The following is a 23,905-nucleotide window of genomic DNA, read 5'->3' on the forward strand; positions in this document are numbered from 1 at the left end:
TATAAAGTCAGAATTGCAGGAATTAAACACAATTGCTAGAAATAAACTTGCAATTCTGACTTGCAATTCTATCTTGCAATTGCAAGTTTATATCAAGCAATTCTGAGAAAATGTCAGAATTGTGAGTTAATATGTCACAATTCAGGCTTTATAACTGCCAATTGCGAGCTTATATCTCACAACAACAACAAAAAAATTCAGAATTGCAAGACGTTAACTCACAATTGCAAGAAAAAAGTCAGAATTGTGAGATAAAAAGTTGCAATTACGATTTTTATTTTAATTCGGTGGTGGAAACGGGCTTCTTGTAGCTCATTATCATTTAAAGAGACATGCACCGAAAAGGCTTGCTATGAACAAAGTTGGAATTTTAACCAAGTATGTTACAGATATTTCATGGAGACCCTAAAGAATCATACCAACTTGAGGGAAATGGGCATCCAATGTCCTCTTTAATAATATAACTGATGCAAAAATCCCATTGACCTACATTGAAGGCCAGAATAGTATTATTATAATAATAATAATAGAACTTGGAGTTTGTCTCTCTTGGCTTGGACCAGAAAGCAACCATCAAGCAACTACATATACACATATAACACATAGCAGCAGTCCCTCGACCATCCTAAGCATTGTGCGATTTTGCAGAGACTGGAAAATGAAAATCTTTCATTGTTTTAATGTTCTCAGGTCCAGGTTTCTGGAAGCTCCACCAGTACAGTTCTGAGGAACCTGCAGTCTGACACCGAGTACACAGTAGCAGTGGTGCCAGTATACGCTCCCGGAGAGGGCAAGCGCATGTCGGAGAACGGAAAAACCTGTGAGTTGATGAAGCCTTTTGTTATTTTAGCATTAAGCAACGAATTCCCATACTCATCCATCATATACTCCCCAGTAACAGGAACCCTTTGCCAAAGTTTTCACTCCAGAATGTGCAAAGTGCAGTTTTCTGGCTTTAACATTAAAGTCTTGCACTTATAAATAGAATCTCAGAGACTTGCTCAAAGATTGAATCAGTTTTATTGGATTGATCACTAAGGGAGGAATGCCGATTTGCTGGCAACCCCATAAATGTGACTCCAGTCTGGGCTTAATGAGCCTACTTTATGGGGTGTAATGACTGGAGATGCTGGTGTGAGGCTTATGAACAATCTATTTCACCAAATGGAAAACCCAGGGAGGTGCAAGGACATAAAAGCACCCTTATTTACTGCTGTCAGCTCAGTGCTCCTCATTCAGAGTCAAACTTACAGATTTTTGTTGGCGTCATTGTTTTTCCACCAGGTGGTTTGCTTCCCATCATCTCCAGTTTGCTTTGTGTGGCTGTGCCACGTTAATGCAAGTGTTTGTTTTGTTTAAAATCTGGTTTGGTGGTTTTTGTTTTTGGTGGTGTAAATCTTATTTTTATTTTGTTTTTTTTTTTGTTTTAATGTTCAATTTGTGTTTTGTGTTATGGTGTGCTGTTTTAATTTTATGTTAAGACACCCCAGTTGAATTGGATAAAATATTTAAATAATAAATATAAAAAATAATAAATATAAATTCCTCATTTAATTTTTTATGTTTAAATGCGCAAATTTTATAATAAATAAATAAATAAATAAATAAACTCACTAATTTGCATACATTTCCAGACATATTAAAAGGGGGTTGATATCTAATGTATTAATTAAATGAAATTCATTTATTAAATTAAAACTAAAGATCAGGTGGATGGTATATGAACACCCCCATGGTAAAAAGACGCGAACAGATAAAATGCAATAAAATAAACACTTAAAAGAGTTTTTTGGATATTTTCTTCCCACTAAGTCTGAAACAACACTTGCAAAAGAAAGCCAAATAATCAAAAAAATCAAACTATACCAATGCATTAACAAAAGTCTCAATTTACTGTACATCTAAACAAGCTGAACAAAAGCTAAACATATAATATCTGTCTTTTGATTTTGGGGTGGACATGCCCCAAAGCTGCCATCTTAAGATTAACCCAAAAGCTGACTATCAAGTTTCTGAGTAGGCTCTTACCGTCAGTTTTGGTTTAAAGGCAATTTTAATCAAAAATGAGATGTCTCTCTTCATCCTTTTTGAAACGTTGTAATTTTTTTGTGGTGGCAGACATTTAAACTAGTATTGTGTTTAAACCTGCGTGCATCGGAGCTCCTGTACTGTAAATAGTTGTAAATTTCTGTTCCTCTTTAACAACTCTAAACGCTCAGCCCTTTTATTGTCTTTGTTTTTTATGATGCTGCTCCCGCTCCTGTCTGACACAGTGACGCGGACCCCTGCCAAGAACATCCGGGTTTATAACCCCACCACAAACACCCTGAACGTGCGCTGGGAGCCGGCCTCTGGAGATGTGCTGCAGTACCGCGTCGCTTACGCCCCCCTCTCTGGAACCCGTTCCCCTCAGTCTGTAAGTCCTCATCATTAGCCTCGCATGAAAGATCGTACAGGAAATAATGCCGTGACAAATGTCAGTCTCTCAACCTTTTGAGTGCAACGGTCTGTTTGCAGTCTGTCCCTCACAAAGATGTTTGTGTTTTTAATGTCATGCAGCCTCGTTCTCACATGAACTTCTTTGCTTGAGAGGGATATTCACAAAACTCCGAAATCCATAAATGACTTTTATTGTCATCAGATGCTTGCATAAAGAAAGCAGCTGTGGGAAATCTTGAGCCCAAACCTGTTTTATTTCAGTACTATGGAAAACAGAGTTTAAACATTCAGTCTTATGTCTTAACAGAACGAGCTTCTTATCTGCAGCCACAAAGGCTTTGTGGAATATTGTTATGGAGGCACATCTTTTCCGACATTGTGGCCAGTTTTCCCAAATTCTCTGCGCTTTCATTTTAACCTCCAATCTATGATGAATTTTTTACCTTTTCCACTGGAACCTTGAAAAACTCCAGAGGTGCAATCAATCGCTTACTGAACTCAGTCTTCAAAATAAAGGATAGTGTAGTCAGGAACGTGAAAAGGGAGTTTCCCATGTCATTAACTGGGAAGTCAGTGACCCCCTGACCTGGCATTGTGAAGAGCAGTGAAAGGAGGTGATTGCACGACACTGTCAGCACATCATTCACTTGAATTGCTACAACTGCTACACTATTATCACATCAAAGAAATGTTTCCACTGCACTGGCTGAGCAAGTGATCGCTACTGAAATCAGTGGTGACACAAACATCAGTGTGCAAGAGGTCATCTGTAGAAAAACAGACAAACTTCTTTCTCAGGGTGTAATATATCAGAGATTGTAAAGCCAACAGTTTTGATGTGTGCGATCTTAAGAGATTAAATGTTGAGGGACATATCATTTTGCATAAAGGTTTTTTTATTTGTTTGCTTTGTGACATTCTTAATATTAAACACCATTCATTCACATTAGTATAATGAAAAAAAAATGTTCCTTTTGATTTTGTGTTGAAATGTGACCTTCATATGTTCTTTGTGAGCTTCACTTATTAATCATTGTAAAAGTATTTGAAGCATCATAAATGTCACTAGTTAACAAAGACAGCCTGTGTGTCCTTTGTGGTAAATTATTACTTTTTTGTTGTTGTCGGTTAGGTGCTTGTTCCAGGGAACACCCACACTGCCTTGCTGGAGCAGCTCGATTCAGACACAGACTACGCTGTGAGTGTGGTGGCTCTGTATGCTGACGGCGAGGGCTCCTCTGTGTCTGATAATGGGAAAACATGTGAGTCTGACTGCAGGACGCCTCTGTCAGAGCTCCTTTGTTATGTGTTTGTGGCGCATCCTCAGTGCAATGAAATGTCAGCATTTTTATTCATTTTTCTTATTTAATCATTTCAGGTGTGAAGGTATCAGCTGAAATTTCAGGAAAACTTATTTTCCAACTTTTTAATAAAGTACTTGTTTTGTTTTTTAAAAAAAAAAAAAAAAAAGTTTTGTCCAATTTTTGAGTTAATACCCCTAATACAAAATATGCAGTACAAATAGTTATTTATTGTTACGAACCCTAACCCTGCTACAATATTTCAACTTCATCACATGGCTTTACTAGCCAATGATATTGCACCACCCTACACTTGTGCCAAAAAAATTTTTCTAGGGGAAAAAATGTTCAGAATAATTTTGTCCCATGGCAGAGTTGAACTGCTAAGCTCTTTGAGGCAAATTTAAGGGTAAACTAGAAACTATAAATACTCATAAAGAATGTGAAAGAAACTTGTTACCAAAAGATTGAATGATTTCTCTTCCTCAAATGAAGACAGAAAGAGGAAATCATAATTTTTTAGACAAGGATTTATATATATATATATATATATATATATATATATATATATATATATATATATATATATATATATATACATGTATATTACAGGATTTATATATATATATAACATATATATATACAGTATAATGTATATATATATATATATGAATGTATATTACAGTGTATATTACAATGTAACATTTGTATATATTACAGTATAATGTTTTTTTGTTGTTGTTTTGTGTTTGGTTTTAAACATAGTGTAAAACCTTTGCATTATAAACTAAACAATTTCAAATCTACTGTATCCAGAATTATATAAGTAGTAAGTCATATGGGCACAAAAATCACACAAATGGTCTTTTCTTCCAGAAATATGATTTTGAGAGAACCTCTGTTCTTTTGATTGCAGTGCCCCGCGGTGGCCCCAGGAACCTGCGTGTGTATGATCCGACCACCAGCACACTGACTGTCAGCTGGGAGCATGCAGAAGGACCCGTGCTGCAGTACCGCATTGGCTATGCACCCACCACTGGAGATCCCATTGAAGAGTTTGTGAGTGCTGTTGTATTTAATAGTAGTGATTATAAAGGACAGGAGTATTATACATTAACATTAGGTATTTTTACTAGCCCATGGATGTTATTTGATTGAATGCATGCTAGAAAGCTGATCTTGTCCTGCTGTTTTTCACATAGACAAGTGTCCCTGGCAACAGAAACTCTGTCATCTTGCAAAACCTGCAGCCAGACACTCCGTACAACATCAACGTAGAGGCCATTTATCAAGATGGGCCTGGAGGACGACTGACTGGAGATGGAAAAACATGTAAGGAAGGTTACACAATCACATTACAGCTTAGATAGATATATAGAGACAGAGAGAGAGAGAGAGAGAGAGAGAGAGAGAGAGAGAGAGAGAGAGATGGATGGATGGATGGAAAGAAGGAAAGACGGACGGACGGACAGACAGACAGACATACAGACATAGATAGATATATATATAGATAGATAGACAGGCAGACAGACATACAGATGGATAGACAGACAGACAGACAGACAGTTAGACAGATGGATGGATAGATAGATAGATGGATAGATAGATAGATGGATGGATGGATGGATGGATGGATGGATAGATGGATAGATAGATAGATAGATAGACAGACAGACAGACAGACAGACAGACAGATAACAGACAGATAGATAGATAGATAGACAGACAGACAGACAGACGGACGGACGGACGGACGGACAGACAGATAGATAGATAGATAGACCGATAGAAAGACAGACAGACATACAGACATACAGATGGACAGACAGACAGACAGAGAGATAGACAGACAGACAGACAGACAGACAGACAGACAGACAGATAGATAGATAGATAGATAGATAGATGGTCAGACAGACAGACGATAGATAGACAGATAGACAGAACGATGATAGATAGATAGATAGATAGACAGACAGACAGACAGACAGACAGACAGACAGACAGACAGATAGACAGACAGATAGATAGATAGATAGATAGATAGATAGACAGACAGACAGACAGACAGACAGACAGACGGACAGATAGATAGATAGATAGACAGACAGACAGAAGGACAGACAGACAGACAGACAGATAGATGGATAGACAGACAGACAGACAGACAGACAGACAGACAGACAGATGGATAGGACAGACAGAAGATGATACAGACAGATAGATGGATAGATAGACGGACGGACGGACGATAGATAGATAGACAGCTAGACAGATAGATATAGCAGACAGACAGACAGACAGATAGATAGACGGATGGATGGATAGATAGATAGATAGATAGATAGATAGATAGATAGATAGATAGATAGATAGATAGATAGATAGATAGATAGATAGACAGACAGACAGACGGACAGACGGACAGACGGACAGACAGACAGACAGATAGATAGATAGATAGATAGATAGATAGATAGATAGATAGATAGATAGATAGATAGATAGATAGACCGATAGATAGACCGATAGAAAGACAAACAGACATACAGATGGACAGACAGATAGATAGATAGATAGATAGATAGACAGACAGACAGACATACAGACAGACAGACAGACAGACAGACAGATAGATAGATAGACAGACAGACAGACAGACAGTCAGACATACATATAGATGTACGAACAGATGGAAGGAAGGAATGTTGATGGATAGACAGACAGACGGATAGATAGATAGATAGATAGAAATATAGATAGATAGACAGACAGACAGATAGATAGATGGATAGACAGACAGACAGATAGATGGATAGACAGACAGACAGATGGACAGACATATAGATAGACAGACAGACAGACAGATAGATGGATAGACAGACAGATAGATAGATGGATAGACAGACGGACGGACGGACGGACGGACGGACAGACAGACAGACAGACAGACAGACAGATAGATAGATAGATAGATAGATAGATAGATAGATAGATAGATAGATAGATAGATAGATAGATAGTTGGATGGATGGATGGACAGAATTAGATAGAACAAAAAGTCCTACATGCAGATAAAAAGTAGATAGATAGATAGATAGATAGATAGATAGATAGATAGATAGATAGATCACGAGATGGAGATATAGATAGATAGACAGACAGACAGACAGACGGATAGGTAGATAGATAGGTAGATAGATAGATAGATAGATAGATAGATAGATAGATAGATAGACACACAATTAGATAGAAAGACAGACAGACAGACAGGCAGACAGATGGACGGACGGACGGACAGACGGAAGGACTGATAGATAGAGAGGTGGATAGATCGATAAAGACAGACAGACAGACAATTAGATAGAAAGAAAGACAGATGAATGGAAAGACAGATGGATAGACAGACAGACAGATAGACAGATAGATAGACAAACAGACAGATAGATAGATAGATAGATAGATAGATAGACAGACAGACAGACAGATAGATAGACAGATAGACAGACAGACAGACAGACAGACAGACAGACAGACAGACAGACAGACAGACTGACAGAAACAGATAGACAGACATTGTTGACTGTAAGAAATAATCTGTGCTGGAAATCTGTGTATGGGAAAATTTCAATGTCTTGGCTCTTTCTTCTCCTTCAGTGGGTCTCCTGGAGCCTCGTAACCTGCGTGTTTCAGATGAGTGGTACACTCGTTTCCGTGTGTCCTGGGATCCTGTACCTGCGCGGGTCAACGGTTATAATCTGGTCTATACCCCAGTGGGTAAGAGACAGTTCTTGATGATTTTACCATGGTGTCATAATCTAGACATCCTGTTGTAGGTCATGCTGACACATGTTCTAGTAAGCTGTCCGTTGTGTTGTTGCAGGCACAGATAACACCATGGAAGTGTTTGTTGGAGATGTTACTACACACATCCTGCACAACCTCCAGCCTGGCACCACGTACGACCTGAAGGTTTACGCTCAGTATGACGCAGGCGTGAGCGGTGCTCTGGTTGGACAGGGAACCACCTGTGCGTGCTCGTTTCTTTGACTGACAAATCACACAGACATGTTTTTAGATTGTTTTAAAACACCTGCTTTAACTGTGGAATGTTGTTTGCCTTTGCAGTGTACCTTAACGTGACTGACCTCACCACATACAACGTGGGCTATGACTCCTTCTGCATCAGATGGACGCCTCACCGAGCCGCCACCTCTTACAGGCTAAAACTCAATCCTTTCAATCGTAAGTTAATAGAATATAAAGAGACGCAAATTCATTAAACATAAATGCTGCATTTTATTCATGTTTCCCCTACAAGTGTTATACACTCAGAAGTATTTAGGCCTTAATGTAGGATTTATACATCTATATATATTTGAATTGCATTTTTTTTATTCATTATGTTGATATGATGCATTATGCATAAACGAAACAGGTCAGATTTCTGTAATAGTACTAATAAATTGAATGTGTTTAAATAAACAATAACCAGGTTTATATATTTATTATCAATGAATCCAAAAAGTTTCAATCTTGTACATTTTAATTAATTGAATATTGTTGTTCCACAACATAACCATGTTCATACTTTTTAATCAAATAAAAGTAATTTTTTTTCCCACAATGAATAGATTTCTGCAGATTCTAAACTATTAGAATTGTTTGTATTTTAATAATAAATGATATCCTGTTACAGTTCTTGTTAATATTTTGAATTTGATTTTTAAAATATATTTTGTTTTCATTTTAATTGTTTTATTAAAACAATTAAATAGTAAATCGTTAATAAATAAATTGTGCACAGATTTGTTTTATTTTTAAATTAATTATTTAATGAAATAATTTAGCATCACATTACACTTTAGTTTTTTTTTTTTTTTTTTTTTACGTTAGTTTAGTTTTTAATATGTTTGAAATTCTAATGCATGGAAATTTAAATATAATTCAAATACAGAAATATTGATATTTGTATAAGCTTATGCTTCCCTCTTATCATTAGCGGCTAACCGTGGGGCTCAGGAGGTCACTATCACTGCCGCTGAGAGCCAGTACTGTTTTGACGGGCTGATGCCAGACGCGCTGTACAACGCCACAGTCTACACACAGACCCCCAACCAGGAGGGGCCCGGAGTCAGTGTCAAAGAGCGCACACGTAAGTCACGACGCATTCAGAAGAATTCAGTCCCACAGCTCTGATCAGTTTTACTCATGGTGTCTTTGTCTGTTCTGTAGTGGTGAAGCCCACTGTAGCCCCAACACCACCTCCAACTCCTCCACCACCACCCACCATCCCTTCTGCACTCGAGGGTAAAGACACAAGTGCATTCACTTTTTCAAAATGCTTTTTACATTTTTAATTTGCTTCCAAGCTTTGCTGGTAACACATTAGTATGGGGACAATTCTCACTGTTAACTAGTTCCTTATTAGCATGCCTATTTTTAATATATTGGTTGTTTATTAGCACTTAAGAAGTGCATATTGTACATGACCATACTCTACATCCTTAACTTAACAACTACTGTACCTTACTAACTATTAGTAAGCTGAAAATTAGTAGTTCATTAAAGCAAAAGTCATAGTTCATGGTTTGTTAAGAGTGAGAAGTTGACCTTAATATAAAGTGTGACCGCTTTGCTTCTTCCAAACAATGGAGTCCTCTGAAACTTTTATTATACTGTGTAAATAGTCCCAGTAGAGCTGAATGGAATTTTAGGTCCAGTAAACAAACACCCTTTAATGTATAAGCGACTGAAATTTCAGTAACTAAAAGAGCATTTGACAGGGGTGATAATAAGGTGTATTACTATACTTGCATTGCTCATTACACTTTGTTTTGTAATGCCAGTGTGCAAAGGAGCCAAGGCTGACCTGGTGTTCCTGATCGATGGCTCGTGGAGCATTGGAGATGAGAGCTTCATTAAAGTCCGTCAGTTTGTCTTCAGCATGATCGGAGCGTTTGACGTCATCAGCCGTGATGGCATGCAGGTAACCGACCTGTCTGTAGTCATGTGATTGACGTCTTCCTGATAGTGCTGGGATTCATTTGCTCTTTTTTTCTCCTTCTGTGAAACAGGTGTCTTTTGTGCAGTACAGTGATGAAGCTAAAACAGAGTTCAAACTGAACACCTACCACGACAAGGGAATGGTGCTGTCCGCCCTTCAGATGGTCAAATACAGAGGAGGAAACACCAAAACAGGTTTGTGAAACATTGTTTTTAGGTTCCCTACCTAAATGTTTCAGAAGAAGAAACAAACTGGCTATGAAATTATTCTTTGTTTGAATGTGTGATTGCTTTAGGTGTTGCGCTGAAGCATATCGGAGACAAAGTGTTCACATCAGACAGTGGCATGAGGAGAAACGTTCCCAAGGTTCTGGTCGTAGTAACTGATGGTCGTTCTCAAGATGAAGTGAAGAAGAATGCTGCTAAACTACAGCATGCAGGTAACACTGAGATCAAACAGCACGCTTTTATTCAGCTTGAAATGTGTTTTGAGTGTTTTGGGAAATAAAAAAAAACCCTGGAAAAGTTAAGAAATTGTTTACTGGACAGGCTATCTGCAGAGTTTTTCAAATAAAGTTTAAAACTTTTTAAGACCTGCACAAATAAAATTAATACCATATGCCCATTTAGAGCAAAATAAATGATGTATGTGTTTATTTTACTTGAATAAATAGTACAAAAAGTGCACCTGCAAGTCTAAAATACGCAAAACATGTTTCATTCAGGCTTTGTGTAAGATCTACTGTTGTATGTATTGATATGTATATTTTAGCACATAACCCAATTTCAGTGCTTGCCATAAATGTGCAGCATTCATTGATTGCGAACTGCTGTTAAATTTGCAAGGCTATAGAAAGCACAACAGTGTCACATTTTTACATCGAAACATGAAGTGCTCACATTTATTCAATGCTATCATTGTCTTTTGAAGTTGAATAATCTTATTAGACTGTATTGCAATTCCTATTTTTCTTTATTTCAAATATTTAAGACTTTGCATGGCCTTAAATTTGGTCAAACTGAACTTAAGTCATTTGAATGACTTTTTAGCGTAAAGAAAATAAAACCTTTTTGGACCATGATTATGTTTTGTGGTTTTTCAATGACTATTCTGTTTAAACTATGTAAATGACTGTATTGTAAAAGAATCATTCTTTTTTTTTTAATTAAAAACAAGCATTGATTATGACACATTGCAGATCTCAGTGGTCATGGAAATAGGCCTCATTTTCTTTATGCAACATATAATTGTTAATTTTTGGGTGAAATATGACCTGGATGAGTTCTTGACAGGCGATGTATCTCGTATTACTTCAGACAAGTCACTCTACATGCTCCCTGAAGCCTCAGTGTTGTCTTTTCCACAGGCTACAGTGTGTTTGTGGTGGGTGTCGCAGACGTAGACACAGCTGAACTCAGGAACATTGGAAGCAAGCCCAGCGAGAGACACGTCTTCATCGTTGATGACTTTGACGCATTTACTAAGATCCAAGACAACCTCATTACATTCATCTGTGAAACAGCAACATCCAGTAGGACTTCATTCTCTGTAGTCTGCATTGTGTTTTTCGCTTTATCAGTAACACGAAAGACAAGAGTCAAACTCTTTCCTGTATTCTTTTACAGCTTGTCCTTTGATTTACCTCGATGGATTCACATCCCCAGGTCAGAGCTTGACTGAAGTCCATACCCGAAGACTTTCTATCATCATAGTCTTATTTTACTCTGTCATTGCACACTGTTATGCATCTCTTGATTGATGTTTTTATAAAAACTTCCAGGCTTCAGGATGCTGGAAGCCTTTAACATCACTGACAAGACATTTGCTGGCATGAACGGTGTCTCCATGGAACCTGGCTCCTTCAACAGTTACATTGCATACAGACTCCATAAGGATGCATTCATTTCCCAGCCCACAAAGTAGGTTGAAGTGCAGTGCATGTGTTTTGCATGTTTTCCGGACTGCTCCCCTACAGACTGTAATGGCAGGCAAGCGATCACAATTATGTTAACTGTCTTCAGAGCGCTTGCAGTCTCTGAAGTCTCTTTAAGGAGCATTTCTTCTTGTTCGTTGTAGCAGCTTGTGTGAATGGGGTGTCAGATATCGTAGAAGTTTCCAGTGTGAACTCATAAAAACCTTCTCATTATCGACCTTTTCAAAAAGGGGAATACTTTTGAGAAGAAAATGATATATTTTAAAGAGTTTTATTTGGCCTGACTGAAGTGCAAAAGTGAAGTCCAAGCAAAAATGTCAGTGCCAACTGTTGCTTTGGTGGTAGAAATTCATCTCATAAAAATAGCTTTTTGCTATTTATAGTTGTTGCAACAGTATATTTAACCTCTTTTTCTTTTTATTAAAGGTCTGTACATTATAGTGAACAACAGCATTAGAAAGTCAGGGTTATTATCATTAACTATTTCAATTGATAAAATCATTTGAATAGTTTTAAAGTTCAAACAGGATCAAATCTAAATATTAGATTAAAACAAAAAGTCCGGCACTAACATTTCTAACTGGAAAAAAATACAAATTAAAACTAAAACTGTGTAAATAGTAATAAAAATGAAAAAAGCACACAACAAAACATTAAACTAAAATTAAAATGTTAAATTCAATGTTAATTCAAAATAGTCTTCGATTATAATAGTAATAAATAATATAATTAAAATAACACTGAAGAGAGTTAATTTATGCATTATTATTTCATTAAATACATTTACCTGTATTACTCATTTTATAGTGTTATTTGCACAAAAGTAGTGCAAATCATTACTGAATGACTAATTATTACATAAAACTCTCAGTCTTCCAATGTCGCTTTTCTCAAAAATGTTGTAGTGATTGCCTATACACTCTTAAGATCAAGAAGCGCACCTCAAATTGAGCCGACTAAAGATCTGGTCAGAGCATGCTTGATTAATTTAACTATAATGATTTGTATTTGTGCGTGGGCAAGCAGCTGTTCAAATGGAAACATTTTGAGCACCAGAGGAGGGAAAATACTTCAATATGTTGCCATTACTCAAGGCTGCGAGTCTGTTTGGTTTTTTTCCGAGGACACTTCATGAATCTGTTCTGCACTTTTTGATTTACAGTATGTCTGGTTTCTGTATAGATCTGTATGAAGCTTTTAATTATTCTCTTCTCATCAGACACATACAACATTCCCACGAAACCCATCATGTGCTGGTCATATTTTGCATTATGTCATGATTTTCTGAACATTAAGTCTGTGGGCTGCCTGATGAAGTTCTTTGCACTGATAAATGAGCTGTGTTATTCTTTGAAGAAATCCATCCAGATGGTCTTTCTCCCGCATACACTCTGATTCTCCTCTTCCGTCTCCTCCCTGACACCGGCAAGGATGCGTTTGATATATGGCAGATATCAGATAAGAACAACAACCCTGAGGTCGGGCTCACCATTGACCGTAAGTACCATTTTCATCTTCCATGTGTCATGTGTGTTTGTGTGTGCGTGCGGTAAACCTTGTGGTGTCTGCTAAAGCTTGTTTAGAAACAGAAACCCTCTAAATGGGTTCCAGATTTCAAGCTTGCAGTGATTTATAGCAGTAATTATTCAGAAATGCACAATCAGCCCTTTTAGAGCATCAAGCTCAAATTTAAATGGAAATCCTTTGTTTTGTTGTTGTTGGGTTTTTTTTTGGTCGGTCAACACAAAGCCTTGTATAAGTGTGTGTTTTGTTCTCAGCCTCCAGTAGAATCATCTCATTCTACAATAAGGACACCAGAGGTGAAATTCAGAAAGTCTCCTTTGATAACGACCAAGTGAAGAAAGTTTTCCACGGCAGTTTCCACAAGGTAGAAGGATTTTCTTACTTTGGTTGACTACTTGGGTATTCCAAAACAGTGTTTCAACAGTGATGCCATAGAGGAACATTTCAGTGAACAGTATATAAAAAGAAGAACATTTTGAAATGTAAATAACCTTTTTCCACTATAAATATCCTTTTGTCCAACGAAAAGGTTCCATGGATGTTTAAAGTTCTTAACGGTTCTTATCAATGCCAATAAAGAACCTTTAAGTGTGAATGATGCGTTAAATTCATAAAACTGCAAAAATAGCTTGAAGACCTGAACCGTTTCCTTAAGATGAGGTGGCAGATGTCAGTCTGTATTGCAATCTTAACCAGATGGATGATGGATTTGAACTTGGAGCATCCTTTTGGAAATACTGCCACATTCAACATATTGAGAAAGGGATTGGATTTCTTTAGATGAATATTAGTCCCTGCAAAGTACTAAAGTTTGTTGGGTACAGCATAATGATTTTGGAAGGGATAGCTTGTGTTATAACTCTTGGCTGATAAATTCAAAATCCGTTTCCAACCGGAGACACGCTTTAACTTCTCGGAGCTCAATGAAAGATTTGCCACTGTTGATTTTGCCGTTGGCTTTAAATTGAGATGTTTAACGGCCCATATGGTGCAAGCAGAGCTTTCACCTATACACCCACCAGCCATCATTCTAGCCCGCTCATGGTGATGTGGTTCATGAGAGCTGGAAACATCAATCATTACTATTGAACATGCTGTGAAAGAGGACGTTAATGATGTTGTTTTTTTTCATAAAGGGTTTTGCTTTTTCAGAGGTTTCTCTAACCCCAGAGCACACGCAGAGTCTGTTTAAAGCTAAACATGTCATCGTTTTGTCATGTTTGTCCCGAGTGACTGCTGGCATAGTCTAATTGCTAATGTAAAAAATGCCAGACAACAAGGAGACTGTAATTTATACTGGCTGGGATCTGGCAGTTTTGGTCTAGTAAGTGCATGCTGGCAAATCAGATTTCAAGATGTGCTAATTTTACAACCACACATGAAGGATTTTCCCAGTCTGTGTGGGAAATTTGGGAAAGCACAGTTTGAGCAATCGGGGTGAATCTCGGGAAGAACACCAGAAATTTTAAAGAAAAATAATTATAATGGTTAAATAAAATGAAGCCTATTTCCACCCAGTTTTCATTACTGTAATGCTAAAAATTATGTATTATTTAAATTGTAAAGCATGTAAAAATCATTGTAGTATTTTTGGTACAAAATTATATTTGTATTTTAGTGTAAACTTTAAAATAATTGTTACTATATTATAGTAATGCACTATAATTGGAATCATTGGTGTTAATAACAAACAAAAAAGCATTTAGGATTTCTTTTGATTGTTTTCTTGAGATTCACCCATTGACATCATTACAGTGGCTTTTAAAGTGATGTCATATAGTCTGGATTGTGACTGCGGGCCCATTTGTGGTCCAGGGTTCATGAAAAATCATTGGTTTGCCACTGTTGCCTACTGTATGTTCAGTAACCACTGGCATTGCTGGAGATGTGAGCAAAGAACAGAAATTCTGAGCTAAGGTGGTGATTAGCTGACCACCTTGGTTACAAGATTACATGTTGGTTACATGAAAAGGAAACCTTTTAGGTTAAACAAACCTATCATGCTTTGGAGAGTTAGAAAGTTGTTTAAAGTGAAAGACCTTTCTCTTTCTTCCTTCTCAGGTTTGTTTGTCCTTACTAAAGGCAAACATCACTATTACAGTTGCTCATACTTTGGGTTAGGGATCTGAACCAGCTCTAACCATAAATAGTAAATCTCACTGCTTACCTCACCATTTGCACTACAGACTTGAATGATACTTCAAATTATGTGGTTTATTTCTTTCTAAGTAAGTGCACCTATCATGCAATCATTGACGAAAAACTCCCACAGACTTGGAGGAACATGAGTCCAGAATGTCAGAGACATGGGAAGGGACTCTATTGATTTGGGTCAGTAAGCAACACTTTAGCAACCACACTAGCAACAGCCTTGCATCAATGTGGAGAGTTTTGCATGGGGAATTTCATTGAGTGAAACTAATGAAATCTGTCAGGATCACTGGAAAATCAAAAAATAAATAAATAAATAAAAATTCTTAGAGAAAGTGAAGCGTATTTGATATCTTGATCAGCTTGAATGTTATTGACCAAAATCTGCACAGAATCCTCTGCCAATTCAGATATCCACACATGGCCTGATGGATTTGTAGTTGATCATTTTTTAATAGTTAATAACAACCTACAAGCCATTATTATCTGAATGAAAGTCATGAGTGTCGACAAAAGTGTGTACACTGTGCCAGTGTAATGCTTAACAAGAGTGCTTAGAGAGCCTCGGGAATAGAAAACAGCTATTAAATGGATTCTGTGGTCAGCCGCGCAATACCACACAGAACACTGGGCCTTTCTTCATGTCATTTCCTTTCTTTTATAAAATCCAAGAGATTATGAATTTAGTAGCTAAAATCAATCCATGAATAAAGGCTTTCCGAGTTAGATTTAAAGGTCATGTCATGTGAATGGTTTGGAATTGCATGAAGCTTTTGTGAGACTCATATTTGCTTTTCAGTGTTTGAGATAATTCACACAAAAATGAAAATTCTGTCATTAATTACTCACCCTCATGTCGTTCCAAACCCGTAAGACCTCCGTTCATGTTTGAAAAAGCAAATTAAGATAATTTTGATGAATTCCGAGAGCTCTCTGACCCTCCCATAGACAGCAAAGATTCCACCACGATCAAGGTTCATAAACGTAGCAAGGACATTATTAAAATAAGCCATGTGACATCGGGGTTCAACTGTAATTTTATGAAGCTACAAGAATACTTTTTATGCGCAAAGAAAACAAAAATAATTACTTTATTTAACAATTCTCCTCCGCGTCACCATTTTGGAGAGTATCCACAGAATGTAAACAACGTATGCAGCATCACACGGGAATGTTGTTTTCATTCAGATCAAAGCTTAAACAACGTAGACAATGTATCCACGTGGCGCTGCTGACACAGAACAGCATACTTTGTATCTGTTCAGTGGATACTCTTCAAAATGGCGCCAGGGTTATGTGGAGGAGAAAAACTGGTGAATAAAGTCATTATTTTTGTTTTCTTTGCGCACAAAAAGTATTCTTGTAGCTTCGTAAAATTATTGTTGAACCACTGATGTCACATGGATTATTTTAATGATGTCCTTGCTACGTTTCTGGACCTTGATCGTGGTAGTATCCTTGCTGTCTATGGGCGGCTCAGAGAGCTCTCTGAATTCATCAAAACACCTTAATTTGTGTTCTGAAGATGAAGGGTTTGAAATGACACGAGGGTGAGTAATTAATGATACCAATACTACTGGATATACTGCATACCAAATACTACTGATGTCTCTATGAATTAGTTCTTTTTTTCCTAATATTTAGCCATTGACTATAGCCATTCAACATTACAGTATGATTGAGAGCTATCAATTTTAACATTTATTAGACTTTAAAAAAATAACAACTTCTAATTTAAGTGAACTTTAAAAAAATCTTCATATAAATCCATTATAATAAACGTCATATTTAGCTACCTGTGCCCTTCAACAAGTAGGAAATATACAGGAATTAAATAAAGTTATCAAACACTAAATTCTAAATTAAATATAGATGAATCCTTAAAGATACAAAAGTTATTGATATCCCCTTTTTTTCTTTTGTTCTTTGACTGACACATTAGCAGGAGGGTTATTAGGTTATTTGGCTGCTATTACTTTAAGAACTGCCGCTGCTGAATGTGACGCAGATCTGACACACATGCTCGTAGTTTCAGTCGCGCTTTAATATGAAATGGTACAGGCTACAGTGCATGCAGCCATATTTGTGCATGCAGTTGAATAGCACACGCTTTAAGCACCATATAATGGCTGACAGAAAATTTGTTTTTACCAACATATAGCCTGACAACATTTCATCTGACCACAGTTCACTGTGGATCTACTGAAGCTCCCTCGTCACCTCCACCGTTTCCATGCTCGTTTGACTAGTGCCTAGTCTTGAGGCGCAGTTAAAGTGTGCAACTGAAAAGTCTCCTGTTTGATGTGGTCATAAAGACGTTCTGCGTAACAGACAGAAGCAGCGGTTGTGAGTGGGGTGGCCAATGCTAGCTGCGCCCCTGCGTAACATATTTTTAACACCTTGAAACTGGAAAAATTAATTGCCTGTGTTAACACGTTAATTTTGACAGCACTAATTATAAGTCATTTTAAAATCTATTGTTCACTTATGTCTATTTTTATTGCCCCAAACATTCTCTGATTACTCTATTAATCATCAGAATAACTGACTGATTGCCTGATACTCTATATTTTCTATAAAATGCATAGCACACACAAATACTGGCCAGATTGAAAAATACTTTACAAATAATATATTTTATAAATACCGGCTACTTTTAACATTAAATGCATTATATTTATAAATAATATATTCAGTGTCTGTAATCTTGGATTTTTTCCCCCACAGAGCAAAATCACACTGTAAAGAATAGTCACGTGTTTCATGCAACTTTGCATTTTGCAGTATTTCACATATATTTCAGTTAGTTGCTTATGTAGACAGCAGACATCCAGGCAGCTCTCGAGAGTTTGTGAGAGACAAGAAGTAACATTTGAAAATTGTATTTTAAAACCACTTCCTGTTTAAAATTTGAATTTACTCACTGAATTCATACAGTTGAGGGAATGGTGGGGGAAGATGGCCAGTCAAACATGCAACTATAAAATGGAGGCTGATAGATATATTGAAAGTCTGACAGGACAGAGGGGAAGACTAGAGCAGAGCAAAACCAAACCACATGGTGGGCATATTCACACACCCACGGTAGCCAATGGGAGGATTTCAGAAAGTGTGAATGCACAGTACACCATACAACCGAACAAATCAAAAGCATTGTTCTATGGCCCTGTCTGTTATGACGCTTTACTCTCTCTGCATACACTTTCTGAATTGATAACTATTGCATTCTCAGCTTCCCACGAGCATTTCAACACACATAAGCTTCTAAAGCTTTCCATCTAAAGCCAGAACTTCAGAGCCCTTCTCCTTGTGGGAAGCCTAATGCCGGTTGCCAAAGATGTTGACGGTATTGTGGCAAGAAATATGACCTTGCCTTTGGAGTGCTGATCTACAAAGTATGAATATCAGATGTATGAGCTGGTCAGACTTTTTGACTGAAAAAAGCAACTGCTCAAGTCAGGGGAATGAGCACATTAAACGGTCAGCCGCAGAATGACATAATAGCAACATGTGGTGACGCTACATAAAGAAAACGTTGTATTCCCTCTAAAAAAAAAAAAGGATGGAAAAAGCATTCGGTGGTCGCATCTGCATGTAGAGTCTCATGGTGAATGCAAAGGGGAAATTACAGATGGTAAACCATTTAATATTATCTGCTGACATGAAGATTTGTATTTGTGTTCGGCGACTGGCATGTCTTTACATAATGAACTAATTAAACTCATTATAGTTGGACAGAAACTGTTATTGGAAGAATTGAGAGCGTAACTCTAAACATAGTTTACAGGCCGTAGGGTTAACTTTCTCAGGGATCATGGGAAAGGTTTCTTAAAGGATGATTTTCACGTATTTTTGTCAGTCGAGCAGTTTTGTGAATCCCTTGCATGAAGATTTATGAAGCAAGCCAAAATGTCCAGAGTACTGAGTAATAATTAACTGATGCTTGGCTTGCACCGCTGAGGTATTCACTCTAATGCCTTTTTATTTTTGCAGCTTCACATTTCTGTTTCACCGAAAAATGTCAAACTCAACATTGACTGCCAAGAGGTGGCTGAGAAAGAGATCAAAGAGGCCAACAACATATCCACAGATGGCTATGAAGTCCTCGGAAAAATGGCAAAGTCTGGCAGGAGGCAGTCGGCCACAGTAAGTACAGACTGCTCCCCGTTCAATACACCAAAAGATCTGAACACACACTAAGTGATTAATCCAAGGAATCTACCCTGCCGTTCCCTTTGTCCCCTCATACTCAGTCCAGTGCATGTCCTCACACCCATTCATGCCTGAACGGATTCGATTCTGTCTCTTCAAAACACCGTTGGGTGCATGTGGGCATGTTTTTTTATTTTTTATTTTCGAGTCAATGCAAGCCATCTGTAACATCCATTTGTGTTCCCATTTTTCTCTCCCTCAGTTCCAGCTCCAGATGTTCGATATTGTCTGCAGTTTGGGCTGGACAAGTCGAGACAAATGTTGTGATATTCCAGCAATGGTAAGCAGGGGTTGTGTATGGATTGTCATCTTACAGGGTGGGTTTTTGTCTACTGTTTGGTCAGTACGCTGAAGGTTTAACCCCTGCTGAGAAAAAGTCATTGAGTTTTGCAGACTTGGAAAGATGCTTGTAATCAGAGAAGGGACACTCTCCAGCCTCCTAAATACAGCTGTCAAGCTTTTGAGCAATTCCCAGTTGTGTTTCGATGTGGCTTCCTTTTTCACGGCGATTGCCCTTTTCCTTAATGTGTCTTTAGGGAGTCCCTTTGTAGCAATATGTCACAGTTCACAGGTTCATTTCCTTAAATAACATAACACATTGCCACATGTTTCAGATTATGTTAGTGACAAGTAAATGAAAGCATAACATCACATCAGACTATGTATTGAACGTGATATTATGTTTGCATTGTTGGAAAAGCATTTGATGGAAAATAAATTACTTAGTATTTATTCAAAAGTTCATTTTATCAACAATTGACCATAATTAAATTTGACCTTAATAGTAATGATAATCTTTAAAATAATATGGCAAATATATCCTGAACTGGATAATATGGAACAAATAGCTGGACTAAACATCAAAAATTACATAAATACATACATTAATAGTAAATTTCACAAAGAAATGACAAGCAACACTAACCTTCGTGTTTTTCTCGGTCTTCCATGAAACACGTGGACTTTTGTTCACCTTTAGCATTTGTCTTCACAGGAATTAAAGGGCTTAGCCAAACCCGTTCATTAGAAGGGAGTGTGCACATACTTTTGGCCATAGAGAGTAGCTAAAGGGCAGGTAGATGTACACCACTGTGGCCAGTGCAGTATTTAGTTTTTATCTTTACTTAAATTTACTTGACACTGCAAACATCTGATAAATACATAATATTAACACATATAACACATAACACAACATAATGGTAACACACATGACACTGACATAATGCAATGCAAATTAATTTAACAACAAAAGATGAAACATGAAACCCTACATGAAAACCATCAAATGTGAGCCTTGTTTCCCCTGGTTCTTTTTCACTTCCAAAAACTGTACATTTAACAATGTTTTACTATGAAATTGAATAAAATGCCGTAGTAAAGCTACAGTATTACGGTAAAGCAACTTACCTTTTACCAGTTAACAGATTTAACCGTCAAAATAACATCATCATGCAAGCTCTCTTTCTTATTGCAGTTCTTTTCCTTTTATAAATCTGTTTAGTCTTTTCAGAAGGTTTGATTTATATCTCCATTTCTGTAGAGAGATGAAGCCAAATGTCCCGCTCTTCCTCACTCCTGCACATGTGAACAGGACAGCGTTGGTCCTCCAGGCCCCGCGGGCCCTCCGGTAAGATCATTAGAGTCCCATGACATTTCCTCAGTCTCTGAAGTCTCGTGCTACCGCTGCAAATCTCACTTCTCATGACGAGGACGAAAAGGTCCAGAGTTCAGGGACGGTGGGATATTTTCCCCAGTGCTGTAATTTCAGTCCTGCTCTTTACATTAAGCACAGGACTATGATTATGGGGGCTCTTCTCTCCACACTATTATGCATGGATTGAACATCTGGGATTAGCAATGGTTAACAGCACAGCGAGAGCTAATGACTGGAGACTTACTCATGGACTTTAGGGAGAATGTGCTTAAAGGTCAGAAAGCAGAAGTGAAGACTGTCTGGGACATGTGAACTTGGAAACACCAATCTCTTTAGAGCCATTTGACAGTTTGACATTTATAAAATAATGAATCCTCTGAAATTCTTGTGTTTCCAGGGCAGTCCTGGTACAAAAGGCCCACGAGGTGAGAGAGGAGAGTCTGGCCCCACGGTAAGCTCATCTACCTTCATATCTAGTTTATAAATGACCTGCTGATGAATGCCAAATGGTCAGATAGTGAAGTAGATGTTGAACAGGTTCCTTCATCGAGAAACCTTTTCTCTCAGTGCTTCTTTCTAGAGTGCTGAAACTGGGTAATTTAACAGGACTTAAACCCGTTCATTGCAATTGCAGGGTTCAATGGGCCCACGCGGGGAGCAGGGTCAACCAGGACAAATGGGACCACCAGGCCCACAGGGGCCTAATGGATTGTCTATTCCTGGAGAACCAGTAAGTAAAGCACAAAACTCGGCACAAAACTCTCCATTTGTCAAATTTGTATTGGCCCTTACAGAATGTAATTAGTCATTATCAAGGCCTTTCTTAAGCCCGAAATAGGGAAATAAATTTGAACCATCAAAAATGGTTTTAGTTAAACTGGAATTAAGATGAAATAAAATAAAATACAAATATTAGGTTAGACTTACAATGTTAAAACGTAATTGACAATTAGAAATGGAAATTAGAACTGATAAAAAAAATGTTTTAAGTACTAAAATGACAAAAATGAAAACCATATACTGTATCACAAATGCATACCAAAATGAGTACAATACAAATATAAAAATAAAAGCTAATTCAAGCAAATATTAATAAATGCTATATTAGTATGTAAACAATACTAAAATAACAATATTTTGAAAAACAGGAAATGCTTCTCTTTAAAAACTAATTTTATTCCATCCTAGGCGGTCATAATAAATATTATATGATTTTTGAAAAAGTAAAAATGCACAGTTTTCTACAAATATTATGGCAGTATTTTCTGAACTGATTTCAATGTGAAATTAACACATCTAAAGGGAATGGGATTTAATGTTTTTAAAACTAGCTATGTTACATGTACGTTATATTTTTATGTTATTTTATATTTCTCTCATTTTTGCTTTTAAACAAGTTATGGGACACCAGTTTCTACTCTATTCATGAAAAGTGTCTTCTATTTCACTTTCTCGGGACATTAAACTCGTGGACCTGTCTGGCTACAGTACTGTATAGCGCGGGTGTAATTTATGACTAAAAGCTTCAGACCCATTTATTTAACGGAGCCAGCGCTCAGTCGCCCCCTCACCCTTCATGCACATACAGCTCAGATGTAAATTCCATTCAATGTCATGTAACAGAGGAATGAGTGTGAAAGCTTGCTTCATTTCTTCCTTTTTCAGGGGCGGCCTGGACCTAAGGGAGACCCCGGTGACCCAGGTTTATCTGGACAGCGGGTAAGTGTTTTTCTTTCTTTTCTTTTTTTTTTTGAGTTGATTTTAAGTACTTTTAAAATGTGTTGTAATGGATTCTGGAAGTTTTCTGCAGTGTGGGATTTAGAAGATTTAATGTGTCTATCAGATAAATGGCTTTATGATTACATTCATGCTTAAAAAACAATTGGCAAACACAACTCACATCCTCTTAAAGCATACAGCTTTACAGCAGAATGATTGCTAACACCTTCATCATAACGTCATTTTATTTTTGACTTCCAAAAGAAATACACAGAGAGAAACACAAATGTCTGTACTTATTGCTGTACAGGATGAAGGCACTTTTAATTTGCAAGAAGTTTATTTGAACATGTATTCATATGGTTTAGTACAACCTTCCTTCTCTTCCATGGAAAGGTTGAGTTTAGTCATATCCTGACTATATTTGAAAGTGTTTAATCCATGAACAGCTGAATGGCTGTTTGATACAAAAACCAGGATTTTGAAACAACCACCGGTGTGACCAATGACATTAAGTGTTTTTCCTTCTTCCAAGGCTCGATTGGCGCTCCAGGTCCACTCGGCCCTGTTGGACCTGCTGGAGCAAGGGTAAGATATGTTTCTTAAGTGCACCTTGAACTGGTTTGAAAGTGCATGTTTTCAGTTTTAGCATTATCATCTGACTTGTCTCTTCTGTCTTGTCAGTGGGTTGTGTTAGGCCCATCTCAAGGGTGTCTTTAAACGTTCTCCATATTGAACAAATCTTTGCTAATGCTATTAGTAGTGCATCTTGTACAGTTCATGATGGCATATGTTTTTGTTCAGGGTCCACCAGGAAATGAAGGCCAGTCTGGACCAAGAGGTCCATCGGGACCAATGGTATGTAATGTGCAAGCTTTTGAATATCTGATGAGTGTGAGTCTGATGAGTAATGTCAGCTAAAATATCGGCAGTATAGCACATGCATCACATTTCCTGTTCATCCA

The 23,905-nt window shown here is 37.4% G+C and overlaps 1 protein-coding gene across 3 annotated transcripts in view; it reads left to right on the forward strand.

Moving 5' to 3' along the window:
- Positions 1-23,888, forward strand: part of col12a1a (collagen, type XII, alpha 1a) — a 63,703-nt gene extending 39,815 nt beyond the window's left edge. For 2 of the 3 annotated variants that reach the window (XM_042742914.1, XM_042742915.1), the window contains 26 exons: positions 691-820; positions 2,274-2,416; positions 3,572-3,701; positions 4,657-4,799; positions 4,943-5,072; positions 7,398-7,517; positions 7,624-7,770; positions 7,869-7,985; positions 8,743-8,895; positions 8,976-9,050; positions 9,590-9,729; positions 9,818-9,941; positions 10,043-10,186; positions 11,114-11,278; positions 11,373-11,411; positions 11,528-11,667; positions 13,036-13,177; positions 13,459-13,568; positions 19,349-19,501; positions 19,770-19,847; positions 21,108-21,194; positions 21,619-21,672; positions 21,856-21,951; positions 22,887-22,940; positions 23,475-23,528; positions 23,745-23,888. In XM_042742914.1, coding sequence (XP_042598848.1) covers positions 691-820; positions 2,274-2,416; positions 3,572-3,701; positions 4,657-4,799; positions 4,943-5,072; positions 7,398-7,517; positions 7,624-7,770; positions 7,869-7,985; positions 8,743-8,895; positions 8,976-9,050; positions 9,590-9,729; positions 9,818-9,941; positions 10,043-10,186; positions 11,114-11,278; positions 11,373-11,411; positions 11,528-11,667; positions 13,036-13,177; positions 13,459-13,568; positions 19,349-19,501; positions 19,770-19,847; positions 21,108-21,194; positions 21,619-21,672; positions 21,856-21,951; positions 22,887-22,940; positions 23,475-23,528; positions 23,745-23,861 — 2,985 coding nt within the window. In that variant the 3' untranslated portion in view covers positions 23,862-23,888. The remainder of the gene's footprint in view (positions 1-690; positions 821-2,273; positions 2,417-3,571; positions 3,702-4,656; positions 4,800-4,942; positions 5,073-7,397; positions 7,518-7,623; positions 7,771-7,868; positions 7,986-8,742; positions 8,896-8,975; positions 9,051-9,589; positions 9,730-9,817; positions 9,942-10,042; positions 10,187-11,113; positions 11,279-11,372; positions 11,412-11,527; positions 11,668-13,035; positions 13,178-13,458; positions 13,569-19,348; positions 19,502-19,769; positions 19,848-21,107; positions 21,195-21,618; positions 21,673-21,855; positions 21,952-22,886; positions 22,941-23,474; positions 23,529-23,744) is intronic. The other variant, XM_042742916.1, reaches the window with a different exon arrangement.
- The last annotated feature ends 17 nt before the right edge of the window (positions 23,889-23,905 follow it).

Source organism: Cyprinus carpio, chromosome B17 (genome assembly GCF_018340385.1).
Source record: "Cyprinus carpio isolate SPL01 chromosome B17, ASM1834038v1, whole genome shotgun sequence".
Lineage (NCBI taxonomy): Eukaryota > Metazoa > Chordata > Actinopteri > Cypriniformes > Cyprinidae > Cyprinus > Cyprinus carpio.